The sequence below is a fragment of the Aphanomyces astaci genome (genome assembly GCF_000520075.1).
Source record: "Aphanomyces astaci strain APO3 unplaced genomic scaffold supercont1.29, whole genome shotgun sequence".
NCBI lineage: Eukaryota > Oomycota > Saprolegniomycetes > Saprolegniales > Verrucalvaceae > Aphanomyces > Aphanomyces astaci.
Genome location: NW_009798292.1, coordinates 116,462 through 133,610, shown reverse-complemented (window position 1 = coordinate 133,610; position 17,149 = coordinate 116,462). Strand labels below are relative to the sequence as shown.

The following is a 17,149-nucleotide window of genomic DNA, read 5'->3' as shown; positions in this document are numbered from 1 at the left end:
AAATACGTGGACGCAAATGCAAATCCATTGGATGCGTGACCCAATCAATTGAAAATTTGTCTGTTTCAATAGAAAAAAGGTGTAGTAATAGTTAACAGTAAGTACGTTACTGTAGTACGAACTAGTACTATTAATAGTACACGATAGTGTGTATACTATGTATGTAGACACATGTGAAACGTCATATTGTGCTTTCGAGTGAAATTGCGTGTTGTGTGGCGTGGTTTCTCGTTGGAATTTAAATCGATTTGATTGGCTACCTGAGCTTAAAATTATTAGCCAACCAAAACCATCTCAATGAAATTCAACCAATCAGATCGGTTTGGTCGGCGCGATTCGATTGCACGCCCTCCCCAAATTTGTATCAAAACCACAATATTTCGAAGAATCAATAATTCTGAGCAATTCGTTTCGAATATGTATATTTTCGACGCTGTGGACACTCGCCGATGGCTTGTTACGCGTCTTGCAAATGTTTCCAGATGAGGTCGTGAAACGACAAGTCGGCGTTGATTCCTAGGGAATAGTTCCACACAATCGCGCAGGTGGACATCAAGATGGCAGTGCCCATGCACTTGACCGCGTACTCCAACAGGGCGTTGACGAACGTTGTCGCATTGTCGAGAAAATAGCGCATCCATCGCTGGCGCCATGCCGGCGACGCTGGCCCTGCAGATGGAGGCGTCGAAGTCGGCACCATAGCGCCACTGCGAGCACCGTTGAACCCGCCTTGGGTCATGCGTTGGAGCACGAATTCGTTCTCGGAGGTCGGACATTGGACAAGCACGCGCTTGGACGTCTGGGACAGATACATGTGGCCGTATTCGTCTCGAGTCCATTGCTCTTCCTGGGTCGTCATGTACACGTCGCGACTGCGCAGACGCAGCAACGACGGGGGGTAGCAAACGAAAGTAGGGTCGCCGACTGTAGATGTACCCTCAACGTTTTCAGATGTACACGCGACAGCCTCCATCACGTCGGGCTTCGCATTGTTGGCTGTGGTGAGTGCTGCTGAGGTATCTTCTTCCTGCTCGGGCTCGTTTGTCAGGGGCGATGGTGAGGATACCGCGGAGCTGAGACTCGGATGGAGAAGCCACCCAGACACACCAAGGCATAGGGCGACATAACGAAGCCACATGACAACGCGGAACTCGCTCTTCCAGTAGATCCATGCCATGGCGGCACCTAGAGCGACGGCTTGGCCGACAACAACGAGATTTGTCGGCGGTGTCGACGACGGTCGCTTCATCTTGGCTTCAAATCCGGAATTGGCCAAATTCAAAAAACGATCTTCTCGTAACATTCATTGTGCTGCATACAAACATCAAGTTAAATGTATAAAATTGTGACGTGTAGCGCAGAGTGGTGGTCGTTTTACCATCTCAAGATTTTTGTATCCATGATGGCAACGAGGGAAGCCACGAGCGCGTGACAACGATGTAAGACTGTAGTGCATGGTGCTACATGGGTATGCACAACAAACGTAGCCTCGTCGAGGCATCGATCATGGCCTTCAGCCATCCCAAGGCTCATACAACCCAAGGACTGATCATCGATCTAGGTCATGCTGTGGTTGGTTGCCTTCGTAGCCGCTACATCGTAGGTAGGCTACAGCTTTGTAGCAGGATGCCAATGTCAACTTTTGAGAGGATATGGAGAGTCTTGGGCATGACTTAGGTTGGTTCATGCCAACTATGCCCCTTCTATGCCACGAATCCTCCAACCATGCGGCTACAGCATTGCAGTATATGTATGTACCACAAACAATCTTGAACTAAGCTAAAGTACTCAACACATTGGTACAGTAGTTAGTGGCCATCTCTACGAGTTGGTCGCCCTTTGTCATCTTTGAGGTCTCCAACGTGACGTCTCATAACCACATGTACCAAGGTCATAATTGTTTATAGTGTTAGATGTGGTTGGGCGTGGCGTACAGCTGGCCCATGTCGTAGCTGTGCAGGGCGGCGGCAACCGACACAGCGTCTTGACCGTCCTACACATACAACTCCCTCATCCCCCGCTTCCTGCGACACGGGACGACATCGTACCAGGTTTTGGACATGTCGATTCGCGCCCTTTTTGAGCAACACCTCGACCACGTCCGTGTGGCCGTGCTGTGTGGCCAAGAGCAGCGCCGTGTTATCATCCTATGGACATCCCAAGCCTCAAACCATCGAAACATGGGTACAATGCGTCGGTGGTACTTCGTCCGTGGCATCCACGACAGCCTGGCGCTTGAGAAGTAATTTCACAAGTTTCAAATGGCCATTGCGCGCCGCGACCATCAACGGCGTCTGGGATGTCTACATATGATGGTGAATGTAGGTCGTTATGACGTGGCACGCCGTACGTCGTCCGTAGTGTCCACACGCGCGCCATGGTCCAAGAGACATTTGGCAATGTGCAACTGACCCAGGTGCACGGCTACCATCAATGCCGTTACCCCGTGCTAGACAGGTATACACATCTTGAGTAGAATCAAAATGTTAGCAAAACAGATATATAGTAAGAATAACAATTCCATCTTGAAAACATATTTATATAAAATAAGGTCATTTAATAGTAATAGTAATATACTAGTACCAACGAGGAAAACATGTATATATATTCATTCGGACGTAATATGAGCAAAACATACATAATACATAACCTATAAAAAGTACAATTAGATCTTGAAAAACTATAAATGATATAAATACATTATACTTAAAAACGAGAATAAATAATAGTAAACGAAAAAGTAAATATACCACACAAAAAAAGAAATACTATTCCTACTATATATCTAACCGTAGAATCGCTGCGAAATCTATAGTAAAAAATAAAAATCCAAAATTCGCGTGGTTTGTCTAATCAATATTGAATCAAGCCGGATTTTTGATTGGTTGAATATACGTGTCCTTAAGAGCCAATCAAATCCACTCAAAATTGGATTGGCCAATAGCGTCGATTCGTGATTCGATTCAGCGGCGACATTCGATTCGACGGGGTCTGGAAACTCAATCCACCATAAGTACCTCGTCGATAGCTTCCGTCTTGGCGCCGTGGCTTAACAAGCAGTCCACCACGCCCAAGTGTTGGCCCTTCGTGGCCGCCAACAGCGCCTGGTGGCCACTCTAGCACATGTATACATCCGGATATGTTCGTCTATCATCCGGATATGGAATGTACGAACCGAATCTGCGACATCCACTTTGCCATTTCGAATCAGAGTTCGTACAGCCGACAAATCCCCGACCGCAGCCGCCCGCCCAAACGCGGCTTCAATCTACAGTAGTAGTCGTCGACCATATACCGTCAGTCGTAGTTCCTACTAGTAGTATTACTACGCACCATTTTCGTTTGCTCGACAAGAACTTGCAGGTCATGGAACTAGCAACATCCGATACGTTGTCTTGGTAATAACAACAAAGTGAAGGGACTTGTTTGTGCCCGTTGATTACCTGGAATAAAGCAGGTCGTTGTACATTCGTGTCAGATTCAGTGAGATGCCGAGAAGGTAGTTGTTGCGAAGGAGGCTGGATGTACGGCGACGACTGTGGCATATTCACAAATACTTGCTTGGCTCGGGTGGCTGTGTGGGCACTGATGGGGTAGCCATGTACATTGAAAAAGAGATCTTGAATCGTCTTGATAGACAGCTTCTGGCGATCTGCTTGTGCCTCCACTAGTGTCTTGACCACCTATAGCCACGTCTACATTACTCCTTTCCTTCCATCAACGGCTAGCATACATAGTATTATTATAGTACTCAATCGAATACATCGGCAGATAATCGATCAACCAATCAAAAAACAGATCGTTAATCACGTGGTCAATCAAGACGCATTAAACACTGAATTAGTGTGTGACCTAAATTAGTGTATCGGAAATCAGCGTATGTATTTTCATCAAAATCGGATATATTTTCATATAAATTGACTGTCAGTACAAAACCTCGATTGACGGATTTAGCAAATCAGCACTATAAGTCCAAATTTTGGCTCAAAATGCCATCTAAAACCCATACCTTGTCCATGGGGTTCACTCGTCGGGGTTTGTTTGGGATGTTGATGGCTTCAATGGGAAGTTGCTGCAGTGGCTCGCCCAACAGATGCAAGTTGTACGGCAACGCTAGTGGGGACGACGACGACGACGAAGCTGTGAGGAGCATGTGCTGGCGTTCGGATGGCTTTCGCGTGGACAAGCACATGGGTGAGTGGACGTTGTGGATGGTGGAAAAATAAAAGCACGCGTCTTCGTTCTTTCGCTTGCTTTTGGTGGCCACGATACGCCAGTCGCAGTGAGGCTCGGACGTGCACACGAAAGTCTTGGAGTTGCCGCTGTTCTTGCCCACGCGCAGCTTCATTGCTTTGTTCTGGTTGAAGCAGTAGTCCTGCAAAAAGTATTTGGCGTCGCGGCCGGTAGGGAACGTCACTTCGCCGTTGATCGTGTCGTCGCCGTGGAGGGCGCGGAGGTTGATGAGCCCGTCCGTGTGCAGAGCCGGTTGGTGGGCGGCTGGTGGTTGCCGATGAAGCATGTGGGTCTGCATGTCGCCAGTAGCATGCATATTTTGCAGGAGAGATGGAGGCTGTGGTGCATGGTGCAACAGCATCATGGCAGTCTGAGACTCATGGGAAGGGGTAGGCAATAACAGCGCCGAAGGTTGGCCCGTAGGTGGCTGCGGCACCTGCTGGCCTTGCGATGGGTGCATGTATTCGGGCGTTGGTGGTGCGGAAATCGGATTTAAAACAATTCGATTTCGGGCTTACATATTTGTATGTAATAATTTAATTTCACAAAAGAAAGACGGTTTGGAATAGGTGCGGAAGCACCAGCATCGCCATTCGGTTGGATTCTGACGTGGCATCACCAGAGCAGGAAGATCAATCATTGAGTATGTCGCGCTGGTGAAGACAAATGTGAGCAGGTCAGGTCTACATGTAAGTTAGGATACAGTACTTTACGTAGTACTATAGAATAGTGTTGTTGACCAAGATTGACAATAGGCCATGTCCACAACAAGTCACGCTGTAGGAGTCCGCCCTTCAATCACTCGACCGCAACCATGTCCACAGTCACATGGCGAACCATGCGTTGACTGTTGTAACATGAGTGTGGATGCATTCAACCAGTAGGTACGTCCGCATCGTGGAAAGGTGAGACTGGCAAATGTGCCTGTGAACTTACACTAAAACGAATGTCCACAGTCACATGGCGAACCATGCGTTGACTGTTGTAACATGAGTGTGGATGCAGTCAAACTGGAAGGGTGAGACTGGAAAATGTGCCTGTGAACTTACACTAAAACGCGTTAGAACTCGACGTGATTAACGTCAAAGCATGGGGCAACAGTTGAGACTGTCAACGACGAATGTGGTGACGCATTTCGCGACTGTAGAATTAACTAGTTAATACGAAACGTGGAGCATTCATTGCAAGTCGCCCCGACAAAGCAGCCGACGCGCCGTATGGCCCTTTGAGCGATTCGCCGCACCGGGGGCTGCCACCCCTCAGCCGGAACAATTCATTGGCGAGTGAGTCACTTTTGCTGCCGAGGTCGCCCAGTTGCGGCATTGGAACGGCCTCAAACCGGCGCTTCTTTGGTGGTCCCATTACGCTACGTCCTGGGTATCAAGGTGGGCCGCCGTGACGGGTTAACCATGCGCTACGTGTTGTACGTCTTGGAACTGCCGTACGAAACCAACACACTACCCCCCCCGATCGCCTACAGTCAGTTGGTGACAACCCTAATCTGATGTGCATCGACACCCGCCGACGTTTGGCCATTTCGGCCAACTTGACGTTGCCCCTTGGCATTGTAAACACGAGTGATGACGAAAGCCATTTCCACTACGTATTAAGGAATTCGATGTTATTTTTCCATTGGTTACTGGTCCTAATCCCAGAAATGGAGGTTGTCGTCCCTGTCCCAGCATCAGCAACGGCCAGGTTCGGAGTTCGTATGATAGAAACGTTGCACCACGCTCCGAACCGCCCCGTCGCATTCGCTCTTGCCCCACCGTCACACAAATTCAGTTGATATGTCGTCGACTCCAAGTGATGCTGGGGGTGTCCAAGCCATTCGCGACGCCTTTGAATCGCTCGACCGCAACGACATTATCAGTCACTTCACACTCCCCGATGGCGACGCCGAGCCGTACGTTGTCTGCTGTGACGTGGGAGTGGACTCGTTCAACGCGTACATCCGCCTCGAAGAAGAGAATGAGAACGACAAGCTGCTAGTGGAGTTGCAGTTCCTGGAACTCGACGAGAATGGTCGACTGAGCATTGTCGATTTGCCGACGACAACGCACGAGGCCGTATCTGCTGAATTTGAAGACCAATTCATCGACTCCTTTTGGTACTCGTCGGACATTGCCATCCATAGATCATTCACCGGGCATCGCCCCGGAGCATGCGACAAGGCGCCCGACGTAGCCTTCGGCCCGTTGGGTAGTACTCCGCACCGGGGGCCGCCCCCCGAAGGCCGGAACATTGGCGAGTGGGTGACTTTTGCTGTCGACGTCGCAGAGTCGCAGCCCTGGGCCAGCATTGAACATTCGTTGCTGTGGTGGTCCAACTACGCTGGCATCCAGTACGGCCTGGGTATCAAGGTGACCCATGACGGGCTCACCATGCGTTATGCATTGTATGACTTTGAGGTACCACATGCAGCCAATACGCTGCCTCCCCCGATCGCCCACGGACAGTTTAGCCAAGCTGACCTTGACATGTACAACCCTGTTATGATCAGCATTGACACACACCGGGTCTTGGCCATTCCGGCCAACATGCCGTTGCCGCTGGGCAAGATGAACACGATCGAGGTCAACTTGAGTCACGTCATGGAACATGTCATGTACTACTAGGAATAAATCAAAGTGCGATAAATTTAGCCGTGCTTTAATATTCCAACGATGGAGAGTTTCAAAGTGTCCAATTTGCATATTATTGTACTTGACATGGATGGACACTTTTTTGGATTCAGCACGAGGTTTGCTTGGTCGTCCTCCATGCTGATTTGTATCACACTCACCCTTGTGACTTTGTGTACTTTCCGATGCTGGAAGTACTACCGGTAGAACTTCAAGATCCGACGATTTAGTCAAACACAAGGTAACGTTATACTACGTAGTAGTCATTAACCAGGCCATTACACGACCCATTTCGGCCCGGTTAGCAAAAACGCAATCAACTTACTTCGTCACCAGATTTACTACAAAGTTGTCAGGTACGATGGCCGTGTGGTGCTTGGTTGTTACTCCAATGACTAGGGGGCCAACATACCTCAGGTATCACACTTGGCTACATCCAGCCCTTGGGGGACTTCGTTGCTGTCACAATGCACCAATCCGGGGTCATTGGATCATTGCACCAGGGGCACGCCTCGTCCAATGTTTGCAATTGTACTGCTGCCACGTATTTGGTATTGAATACCAATGCGGCGAACGAACGACCGTGCACTTCCACTCAGCAGTCGGCACAGATGAAGTGAACGTGAACATGGTTGAGATCGTGACTTGTCGTAGCTGCTATCGACATGATCTGGTAATAGTATGAGCTGTGCTACCAACACCACAAACCAAATGGAAGAATACCACCCGCACGATTGATTGAAGCGTCCTTAAGAGGGCAGAATCTGTCAACGGCACAGACTAGCGATGAACCAATTGTTGGCCAGTGGTTGCTCTTGCTTTTGACTTGAGCAACCAGGTCGTTCATAGTACAGCCACGGCGGTGAAATACCTTTAACTTGTACTAACGTTAGTACTAGTATCATATTCGACTTAAAAGGGTGAACCCCGGTTCGTTGCGATCACCATTCGACAATGAGGATACGCCCGTCCTCATCGAGATCCAGGAACCGCAACGCCACGGGCAGCTTGTCGTTTTCGTCCTCCTCGAGGCGGATGTACTCGTTGAACGCGTCCACGGTCACGTCACGGCATACAACGTACGGTTGCTCATCGCCTTCAGCGCACGCAAAGTGACTGTCGACATCGTTGTAGTCGAGCGATTCAAAGGCGTCGCGAATGGCTTGAACCTCTTCCGCAAGAGTTCTCGTTGACATGGATATGTCTGGGGATGCGTTCTGGGCCAGCCAAATAGAAGAGTGCAAACGTTTGATGGATTTTGACAGAAAACAGAATCGCGACAGGTCAGATTGATTAACGTTATTGACCAACGGTAGTTGTGATTTTGAGTTCCGAACGCCCCGTCGCAGTCGTTCAGTCCGAGTGCATGTTAACGGAAGCCACGATAAGCCATGTGGGTCCAAGCCGTTCGACCGCAGCGATGGGCAAAATCACTTCACCAGCGCTGACTCCGACCCAGAGCCGTACGTTGTCTTTGTCATTCCGTCAGTGTAGATGCATTCAACGAGGACGTCGGTCTTGGTGTTGCGGTTCCTGGAACTCGACGTGTACGGTCGCCTCCTCATTGTCGGTTGGCCGACGTCATCGAGGCCTTCCGAGAAGACGTATTTGTTGAGGCTTATGGGAACCACATGCAAATTGCCTACATGGATAACTCACCACGAATCGCCCCGCAGCAAGCGTCAAGGCGGCTGACGTGACGTATTGCTTGCATTCTCGTTCAACTGGATACTTGATGTACAGTATGAATCGAAATCGACGACATGCACTTTGTCGTTTCGAATCAGAGTTCGTTCAGCCGACAGAGCGCTCGTCCAACCTTTGCATCATTTTACCGGTAGTACAGTCGATCATAGATACTCCAGTAAAACTACTAGAGTATGTACTATTCCAACGTAAGCGCTAGAACTGGTGGACGGATAGGTCCGTTTGATCCAGTTTTAGTGGACAACGTCAGATGACGTGGAGGTTTCTGAGGTGGAGACTGGAAGATCGCTGACATATTCGCATAGACTTGTTTTTCTCTCGTGGTGATACTTGAGCACTGTGGTGTAGCCATGTACTGTACATTGAAAATCAGGTCATGTTTCGTCAAGTGGTCAACTTCTGGCCATTCGCACTCGACACTATCAGCGTCTTGACCACCAATTGCCACACGTACAAGTACGACGCAAATCATCTCTCCATATTTCCATCCAACAACACGAGGAATGTCACAACACTAATAAGTATTGACCACGCTCGGTTTGAATGAACTACCTTGTAACTTGTAATCGTAGAATCAGAATCGTTAATTTGTGTCAAACACTATGAATATCCGACTTCAATCACCCCAAAGTGCCTACTGGTATATACCTTTGTTATGACCTGCCGCCGCAAGTCGACATTGATCATGGTCACCATACCCTGGGGTAACAGCAGGTTGGCCGGAACGGCCAAGACACGGCGTGTGTCGATGGGGACACAACACGGTTGCCATCAACATAACGTTAGTCGAACTTGTCTTGAACGATACGGGGGGTAGAGTGTTCGGTTCATGTGGCTAGTCGTACAATACGTAACACATGGTTCGCGCGTCATCGCTCACCTTGAATCCTAAGCCGTACTGGCGGCCAGCATAGCCAGACCACGAATGAAGCGTGTATTGGAGGATTTTCCAGGGCTGCAAATGAGCGACGTCGACAGCAAAAGTCACCCACTCGCTAATGTTTCGGCCACCGGGGGAAGGCCCCCGGTGCGGCGTACTACTCAACGGGCGAAACGTCGCGTCAGCTGCTTTGTAGTATGCTCTGAGGCCATGCGCATTGAATGACCCGCCTTTCACTATTTGCCATCGGCCGCCCCAAATGCCTCAGTAAATTCGTCAATCAACGCCCACGTAGTGATCTCGGCCGTCAATGTTGACCAATCGTCAATGAGTCGCTGATATTTCACGCCGAGTTCGAGGAAAGGAAATGACTCTAGCAACTTGTCGTTCTCACCTTCCCACGAGGTAGACGCATCGTTGAATATGCATGCACGGTCACGTCACAGCACACAACGTACGGTTCCACATTGTTGTTGGCGCGGGTGAAGTAACTATCAACATCGTTTCGATCAACCTATTGAAAGGCGCCTTGAATGGCTTGGACCCCTTCAACATGACTTGTCGTGGCTGCCATGGACTGGTCGTTTTTTTTCATTGAATTGCATGGCTTCATTGCAATTGCCGCGACTCAGTTGCAAAAGAGTCTGCGAGGGTGGACCGCTGTCGATACCAGTGGAAAATGCAATAGTGACCCTGACAAGGTCGAATGCGACGTGGTGGTTCAGAACCCAATATCGCAAATTCACAAGCAGCCCTGTCCTGGTATCCTGAGCAGCGACCTGTCAGTTCAAACATGTGCAATATTCGCGGACTGTGGATACATTCCTGTGGTGGTGTCAGAATCCGACTTCATGTTCTATACCCGTCGCATTTCGTCATTGTCCTAGACCGCCACAAAATTTCAATCAGTCAGCATCTCGTCATGGAGCCCAACCTTCCCTTCATCTTCCCCAATGGCTATGGACGTTCATCTCCTCGAACCCCAGTAACGTTAAGCACACACATACTGACCTTATAACTAACGAATGTCAGCCACGTCGACGAGGCGCATGCAAATACGTCTCGATGTCTGCAAAGCAACACCGGTAGTCGCATTGCTGACATCGGAACGTTTTTGAAGTCCATACTCGCCCATGGCGAATCCAATCGAGAACCTGTGGTCAGCAATGAAACTCCATGTGAAGACGTTGCGTCGCGCTCGGTGCATTCATTGGTCCACCTCCTAAGGAATTCCGAATGCATTATTACTGTATCTGGAGCATATTTCTGACCAAGTAATTCGAGGTATGCTTCTGATACCACGTAGTATATGAGTAGAGATGATTGTCGTAGGAGTTGATGTGAACCGTTTGTATCAATACGCTCTCCAATTCGACAGAGCCGAAAGCATGGACGACGAATTGGTTAGTGCTACGAGTCGATATTTACACTCAAATCCGTTGAAATCCGTTAACATTTATGCGAAATATGTCTCGTCACGAAATATAATTGATGACTGAGCAAATCACGAAATATACTGATAACGTTAGTCCGCGAAACATAATCAGTGAAGTCGACATTCCCACGAAATTACATGCCGAAGTCGCGAAATATAATGAAGCTCCACGTATTTACAGCCACCACAACGCCCAATTGCTCTGGTAGTTATAGAAACCCATCAAGTGTAGTGTAATAACCCTTGTAAGCTTACATGATATGTCTGCACTACAAACCCATCGAGTGTACCAGTTTGGGACAGTTTCTTCAAGGAGTTGTATTGTCGATTTGATACAAATTTGGGGACCCCGACCAAACCGATCCACAATCGATCTGATTGGTTGAATTTCATTCAGAAGATTTTGATTGGCTAATAAGCCACAACACGAAATTTCACTCGAAAGCACAATAATAAATAAATACTACGTATTAATAGTATTAATATTAATACTTTCTCCGTTCCTGAAAGGAGTTGTGGAAGAATGCTCAGAACCTCGACTAAGACAAAAAATAACCCAAATTCGATCTAATTAGGCTTTTCATGTAGGAAATACAATTACGAATACGTAGGTATTTTGGGATTTTTTTATTGTACATGGTTGCCGAGGTATCCGAACTTTAAATTGCACGACCAGACCAGCGATTTTTCAAAACTTCGCCACCGGCTTAACACTGCTCCAATTTCGCTGAAATTAGTGGCAATCGATAGCTTAGATATCGTAGATATGCTTAACACCTCACAGAATACGACAGTTAGTTTTGCTTAACGCGTTATGCATGTTTCAAAACGGTTCCTTCCACGACCAAGCAGCGATCTTATTTGGGATTCGACCGATCCAACTCGGTTGCAAGACCAATTGATGAAAGCTGCTTAGTGCAGAAGATACTGCTTATAGTTTGTCCAAAGAACAATGTAGTCTCAAAGGTTTTTTGCTGCAGTATACAATTTTCTCTATAATACGAAAAACGCGTAGCAGTAAGAAAAAAAATGACCAAAAACGTGTTCTTTGGACAAAGATGTAATTTTCGATTGAAGTAAAATAGAATAAAAATACACCAATCATATGCTTTTTGTAACCAAAACAACTTTCATATAAATTATCCATCAAAATCATCCACAACTTTTATCTGAAACAGAGGAAGTATTATTAGAGACTTTTATTAATAGTACGAAATGTGAGTAACTTGTTAGTTTACATACTTTGTACCTCGAAGTACTACGTCGTACTTCGTTCGATTTTAGCGATGTCTGAAGTTGGAAGTTTATAGCATTCATATTTAGCAAGTCTGAAAAATAAATCCCGTCACACCAATCCAACACCATCCATTATTTCCTCTCCTGTTCTTAGCCTGTGCCAACCGGTATGACTTCGTGTCAACGAGAGGCACATAAGGGCGTGTAAGGTGTGGATTTGAATATGGTATCATGTGCGACGTTATGAAACGATACAGTCATCGAACGCTATGGACAATAGGATCCTACGATGCCCTTGCTTTCTGTCAAGAAGGGGCACTTTGGCCGTTCTTGCTTTGGCCTTTTTCGCCGAGGTTCGGTCACTTACGGATAATATCCGGTCATCCGGAATTATCCGGTGTTCTCTTTCTGTAGAAACCGGACTGTTTATGCCCAATCATAGGTCAGCTAAACAGTCCGTTAATAATCATCTTTGGTTTTGCCCTCGACCACACAAGTGTTCTTCGTCGTCGTTCCTCCCCAGTGCTACCTCTTTATCGTCCCTCTTGACACTTTCGAAGTTTGAGGATCTTGAGTCAAGATTCTCCCTCTGTTTGGCCGTCAAGTATCGTGGCGGGCAAGCATAGGCTTACGTAGTCAGGAGCGAGCTCGCTGCCCGTCGTCCATGCCTTGGCATAGGGCCTATGCCCAGAGATCCGAAGGCACCTTGTAGCTCAGGGCAGTACATCACAGTATACTCCCCGCCGCCGCGCACCAAGCCGCCGGTGATTGCCGCCTGATCACCCTATCCATAGCTCTTGACAAACGTAGATAGTCTTAACTGTCTGTACTGTAACGTTACCTATGCGTCGGATTAGTGGAAATTTCGCAAGCAAACCTCAGCGGTGCATTTTGATTGGCTCGGATAGTTGTCAGCAAAAGTGTGATGACGTTATCATATTTATTCTTACTTCCACTTTGGTTCGTTATAGGTGCAGCTGTACGATATATACGATTGCATACTATTAATACTTGAAGTAGCAATGTTTTCTCCATGTATAGTCCAACCGTTGGATACATTCTGAAGAATTCAAATCAAGAATAATGTCGTCGGATACCGGCGCAACCGCGCCGACGGTCTCGGAGAAGACACTCGCTCGGCGTCGATACTATCGAGACAAGCAGCGTGAGTATCGCCGCAAGTTGAATACTGAAGGGGCAGCAATGGAAGCGGAGATCGTACACCTTCGGTCGATCCGTGATAGTCTTCGAGCCATGGGTGAGTCGCCAGTGCGTGAAGCAAGCGATGGTCCGTTGTCGTGGTGTACCATTGCCAAGGTGTTCAAAAGAGAAGCCCATCGTGTCTTGACGGATCGCCAGGCACTGGTCACTCAAACACAAGAGTACCGAACCCTCATGCAGGCCATGCAATGCTTTGTCGTGATGAACATTCCGGTACATTGTCACATTTCCGTCGAGAGACAGAGGTTTGAGATCGCTGTGTCTGTGCATGTACTAGCTACCCATGTCCCGCAGCAATGCATGGTACTGTGCGACATTGGCGGCCGAGCCGAGAGCTCGAACCCTCGGCAAGGAGTGGCTCACGCAGCAATTGTACCACAACATGCACAGGCCTTTCGCGTCGTTTCCTGCCGTGAACTATGACGACGAGTTTTGCCATATCGACGTCCAAACGTGGGACGACGATGACCCGGCGTTCATGTACATGGAAAGGTTGCAGTACTCGTTGCCAGGCACGTTGCACATGTTTCGACGACTGATCGAGTCCAACATGCAGGCAGTGATGTTCCATCCATCCATCGAAATGGCAAGTCAAAATAGCTGGCTATGCCAAACAAAAAACCAAATGACCCTTGGCGTTGATTAGGTGGTGGAAGAGAGCACGGCCAACACGCGGTTGTTTCACTCGGCCACTGCCAATGGCGCGTTCGTGAACTCGCTCCAAGGACACTTCATGGAAGCTGATCGGTTCGTCATGGTCATGCGCCAAGTTGAACACGATGAAGTCCACGTGTGCCCCCCCCCGCTCAAGCAGCGGTGCTTCAGGTCGTGGTGAGTGCACGGCAATAACTTGTATAGTGTGATGGTTCGACGGTGGGCTTAGCTACTGTATGTAGGACCGAGGTGCGGCAGGTATCGCCATCGCACATCTTAGTACGTGTCGTGAGTCACTTGTCGCACTTACATCAACCTGCCACCGGGTTTGTGAGTGTGGACGACTTCGCGGCGATGACGGGCATCGACATGATGGACGTTAACGAGAAGGACGCGTACGTCCGGCGCGAAATGATCCGACGGGGGCATGCGGAGTTCTTGCCTTGGCGGCAACGTTTCATGGACATGATGCACCACCAGACCACGATAAACTAATTAGAGGTGTTTATCAAGTCAATATTTTGATGCTGTGTTAACTTGTCATCAGACACGCCCATTTCGAAAGTGGTGCGAAGTCAGCAAGCTTCGAAGTTCGAATCGAAGTTTTACACTGGAAAGTCGTCAAGATTTCACACTTGCTAAAAAAGTCTCTATTATATTATTGTGGATTTGATACAAATTTGGGGCAATCGAATCGCGCCGACGAAACCGATCCACAATCGATCTGATTGGTTGAATTTCATTGAGAACGTTGTGATTGGCTAATAATGTTGAGCTCATCTGAGGTAGCCAATCAAATTGATTTAAATTCCAACGAGAAACCACGCCACAACTCGAAATTTCACTCGAAAGCACAATAATACTGGTATTGTGCTTTTCATGTATTTTGCCCGTTGTTTAACTGCGTTAGCTGTTATTGTGCTTTGCATGCAGTTTGCCCGTTGATTAATTAGGTTAAACAACCGGACGCTTATAATTATATAAGCCACTTTGATGATACAGTAAAACAACGATAACATGAGGTTCTGCGTTCGACGAAAATAATATAACGACATTCAATTTTAACCAACGGGTTCAAAGCAATACAGCACCAACGAGATGCCGTCACGTTGCCCGACTCGTTCCTATGTGAGCTGACGGTCAAGGTGGGCAAACCCTTGGGAAAAAGTAGAACCAGCATTGGCGATCCTTCGATCCTGCAGCTTCGGAGAACGGACACGTTCGGGGTTGTGAAAGCAACCTTGGTGGACGCCGCATCCTCGACGGTTGACCACCACCACGCCCAAGCAGGTAGTATGCGATCCACTTGAGTTCCCGCGACATCAAAGGATGTATACATCAAATGTGCGGCAAACGCGAGACAAGACAAGTACATCATGCTGACACTGGACAACTACAGCGATACCGTGCTCCAAGTGTGGGAGAACGCCAAGAAAGTTCGCAACGCCCAAGCTACGTTCACACTGTTGCTGTTCATATACATTGGTACGAAGCACAAGAATTATATATATATCTCAAAATTCCGTTTAGAAAGAAGTACCGATACTCTTGCGATTCGGCGGGCCACACAACAAAATATTGCGTCCTCGTCCATTCGGCTTCCTGAGTTTATCAGGGAGGATGACGTTGACCTTGAACCTTTGCAACTGCAGTATGCATCTGTTGTTGCAGCACGATTGCCGATTTCGGCTCCGATCGAAATTCCCTCGAACGCGACGATGCAACAACTGCGCCACGTTGACCGGATGGCCGAAAATCATGCGGACGAGCGCCGAAGAGACATCAACATTGAGTCTGAGCCGTATAGAATGGTTCGTATCCGTATTGGCTCCGTTACGAGTGCCCCAGTAGAATGTTATATATCTGTGGAGGACATGCGCAGAAGTCTTGGACTTCCTCAGTGCGATTTGACACCAGCATTTCGAGCCCCAATGCATGGCTTATCTGAGCCCCTTTTAAATACCGAGGATGTAGATCACATTGAGGAATAATAGGAATAATTCACTTCAATGTGTGACAAGTTTACATTAGAAAACATTCTTTGTCTAGATGATCATTTTGGTAGCCACAATGTCTGTACAAATTGTACGCTACGTCATCACTTGATTTTGTGCATTCAACGATTGCAACATCTAACGTTGCCCGTATATCAAACCTAAATGCCATCGTGTATTTGTCAATCCAACGTTTCAGAAGGCTAAATCCAACTTCGATTGGATTGAGCTGTGGAGAGTATGGGGGCAAATAAAACAAAAGGGCGCCGGTTGAGTGGACGGCGTCTTGCAACTGCTTGTACATATGGATCTTGGCATTGTCCAAAATCAAAATGGACCGCGGGAGTGACCAAGGGTTGAGGCAAGTCTCATTTAGATATTCCATTGCTAAAATTATACTTGTGTAAGATTTGTCCGTTCGATACCATCAACATAATCCCACGCCAGAAACCCGGACGTTGTGAAGGCTGCTAGAGCCGATACTCGTTCACCCCTGGAAAACGGTAAATCCACAATCGCCTTGGTGTTGCGCCTCGACCACGCAAACTTCCGCACAGCATCGCGGCCATCCTGGGAGTAAAAACACTTCAAACGCACGTAATAGTCCTGCAGCTCGAAATCCGCAGCCTCGAGCGCACGCCGTTCCAAGACTATATATGCAAAGTTATTAACACAATTAGACGCATTCCATTTATAACCTTTTCGGGTAAGTCCAAGGTCATGCATCAATGCTCGGCAGATGGTTGACGGTGATACGTTTTTGAGAGACGGAAATTGGAGCTGGATGGCTTCTTGTAGCTCCTCGATATAGAAGCAGGGATGCGCAATTGCGTAGTCGTTGACCCACGCGTTCACAGTGTCTGGCCACCGTAGAGTAGTGGCACGTCGTGCCTTGCCGTCGACGTAACCAGTGCTCGAGAACATCTCATTGAAGCGAGCCACTGATCGATACGATAGGCCAAGCACAAGCATCACCACTTCAATATCTATCCCATAGACCTGCACCAGGACTACACATCTCCAACGCATGTCAACGCTGATCATGACAAAACAACTTGTTTGCCACAATGAAGTCGGCAAACAACTTGATTAACGAAAATGCCTTTTACAACAACTGCAACCATTTGATATGAACCAATCACCATTAGTTTTTACGCTAGCTTAA

At 47.9% G+C, this 17,149-nt stretch overlaps 7 protein-coding genes across 16 annotated transcripts; 3 read left to right on the top strand and 4 right to left on the bottom strand.

Moving 5' to 3' along the window:
* Positions 1–374: 374 nt before the first annotated feature.
* On the bottom strand, positions 375–1,262 carry H257_10555 (hypothetical protein). The gene has a single exon (XM_009837143.1). The coding sequence runs from the start codon at positions 1,247–1,249 to the stop codon at positions 458–460; it is 792 nt and encodes a 263-aa protein (XP_009835445.1). The 5' UTR covers positions 1,250–1,262; the 3' UTR covers positions 375–457.
* Positions 1,263–1,862: 600 nt separating this feature from the next.
* H257_10554 (hypothetical protein) lies at positions 1,863–4,714 on the bottom strand. Of its 10 annotated transcripts, XM_009837133.1 has the most exons (9): positions 4,010–4,714; positions 3,444–3,683; positions 3,334–3,372; positions 3,176–3,268; positions 3,018–3,116; positions 2,351–2,449; positions 2,205–2,303; positions 2,049–2,147; positions 1,863–1,993 (listed from the first exon to the last, which is right to left on the bottom strand). In XM_009837133.1, exons 1-9 carry the CDS (start codon positions 4,691–4,693, stop codon positions 1,910–1,912), a joined length of 1,536 nt encoding a protein of 511 aa, XP_009835435.1. In that variant the 5' UTR covers positions 4,694–4,714; the 3' UTR covers positions 1,863–1,909. The 10 variants fall into 10 exon arrangements, with proteins under 10 accessions (XP_009835435.1, XP_009835444.1, XP_009835439.1 ...); XM_009837142.1 differs by having other exon boundaries at positions 2,205–2,449; XM_009837137.1 differs by having other exon boundaries at positions 2,049–2,303.
* A 1,309-nt stretch (positions 4,715–6,023) lies between these two features.
* On the top strand, positions 6,024–6,851 carry H257_10553 (hypothetical protein; the record flags this gene model as incomplete). The annotated part of the gene is made up of 1 exon (XM_009837132.1): positions 6,024–6,851. The coding sequence occupies one exon, from the start codon at positions 6,024–6,026 to the stop codon at positions 6,849–6,851; it is 828 nt and encodes a 275-aa protein (XP_009835434.1).
* A 947-nt stretch (positions 6,852–7,798) lies between these two features.
* On the bottom strand, positions 7,799–8,422 carry H257_10552 (hypothetical protein; the record flags this gene model as incomplete). The annotated part of the gene is made up of 2 exons (XM_009837131.1): positions 7,799–8,074; positions 8,297–8,422. 2 exons carry the CDS (start codon positions 8,420–8,422, stop codon positions 7,799–7,801), a joined length of 402 nt encoding a protein of 133 aa, XP_009835433.1.
* A 4,750-nt stretch (positions 8,423–13,172) lies between these two features.
* On the top strand, positions 13,173–14,515 carry H257_10551 (hypothetical protein). Its single transcript, XM_009837130.1, has 4 exons — positions 13,173–13,549; positions 13,614–13,922; positions 13,983–14,167; positions 14,233–14,515. Exons 1-4 carry the CDS (start codon positions 13,199–13,201, stop codon positions 14,483–14,485), a joined length of 1,098 nt encoding a protein of 365 aa, XP_009835432.1. The 5' UTR covers positions 13,173–13,198; the 3' UTR covers positions 14,486–14,515.
* An 851-nt stretch (positions 14,516–15,366) lies between these two features.
* H257_10550 (hypothetical protein) lies at positions 15,367–15,981 on the top strand (the record flags this gene model as incomplete). The annotated part of the gene is made up of 2 exons (XM_009837129.1): positions 15,367–15,475; positions 15,521–15,981. The coding sequence occupies 2 exons, from the start codon at positions 15,367–15,369 to the stop codon at positions 15,979–15,981; spliced, it is 570 nt and encodes a 189-aa protein (XP_009835431.1).
* Positions 15,982–16,344: 363 nt separating this feature from the next.
* On the bottom strand, positions 16,345–17,063 carry H257_10549 (hypothetical protein). The gene is made up of 2 exons (XM_009837128.1): positions 16,683–17,063; positions 16,345–16,634 (listed from the first exon to the last, which is right to left on the bottom strand). Exons 1-2 carry the CDS (start codon positions 17,026–17,028, stop codon positions 16,378–16,380), a joined length of 603 nt encoding a protein of 200 aa, XP_009835430.1. The 5' UTR covers positions 17,029–17,063; the 3' UTR covers positions 16,345–16,377.
* Between the last annotated feature and the right edge of the window lie 86 nt (positions 17,064–17,149).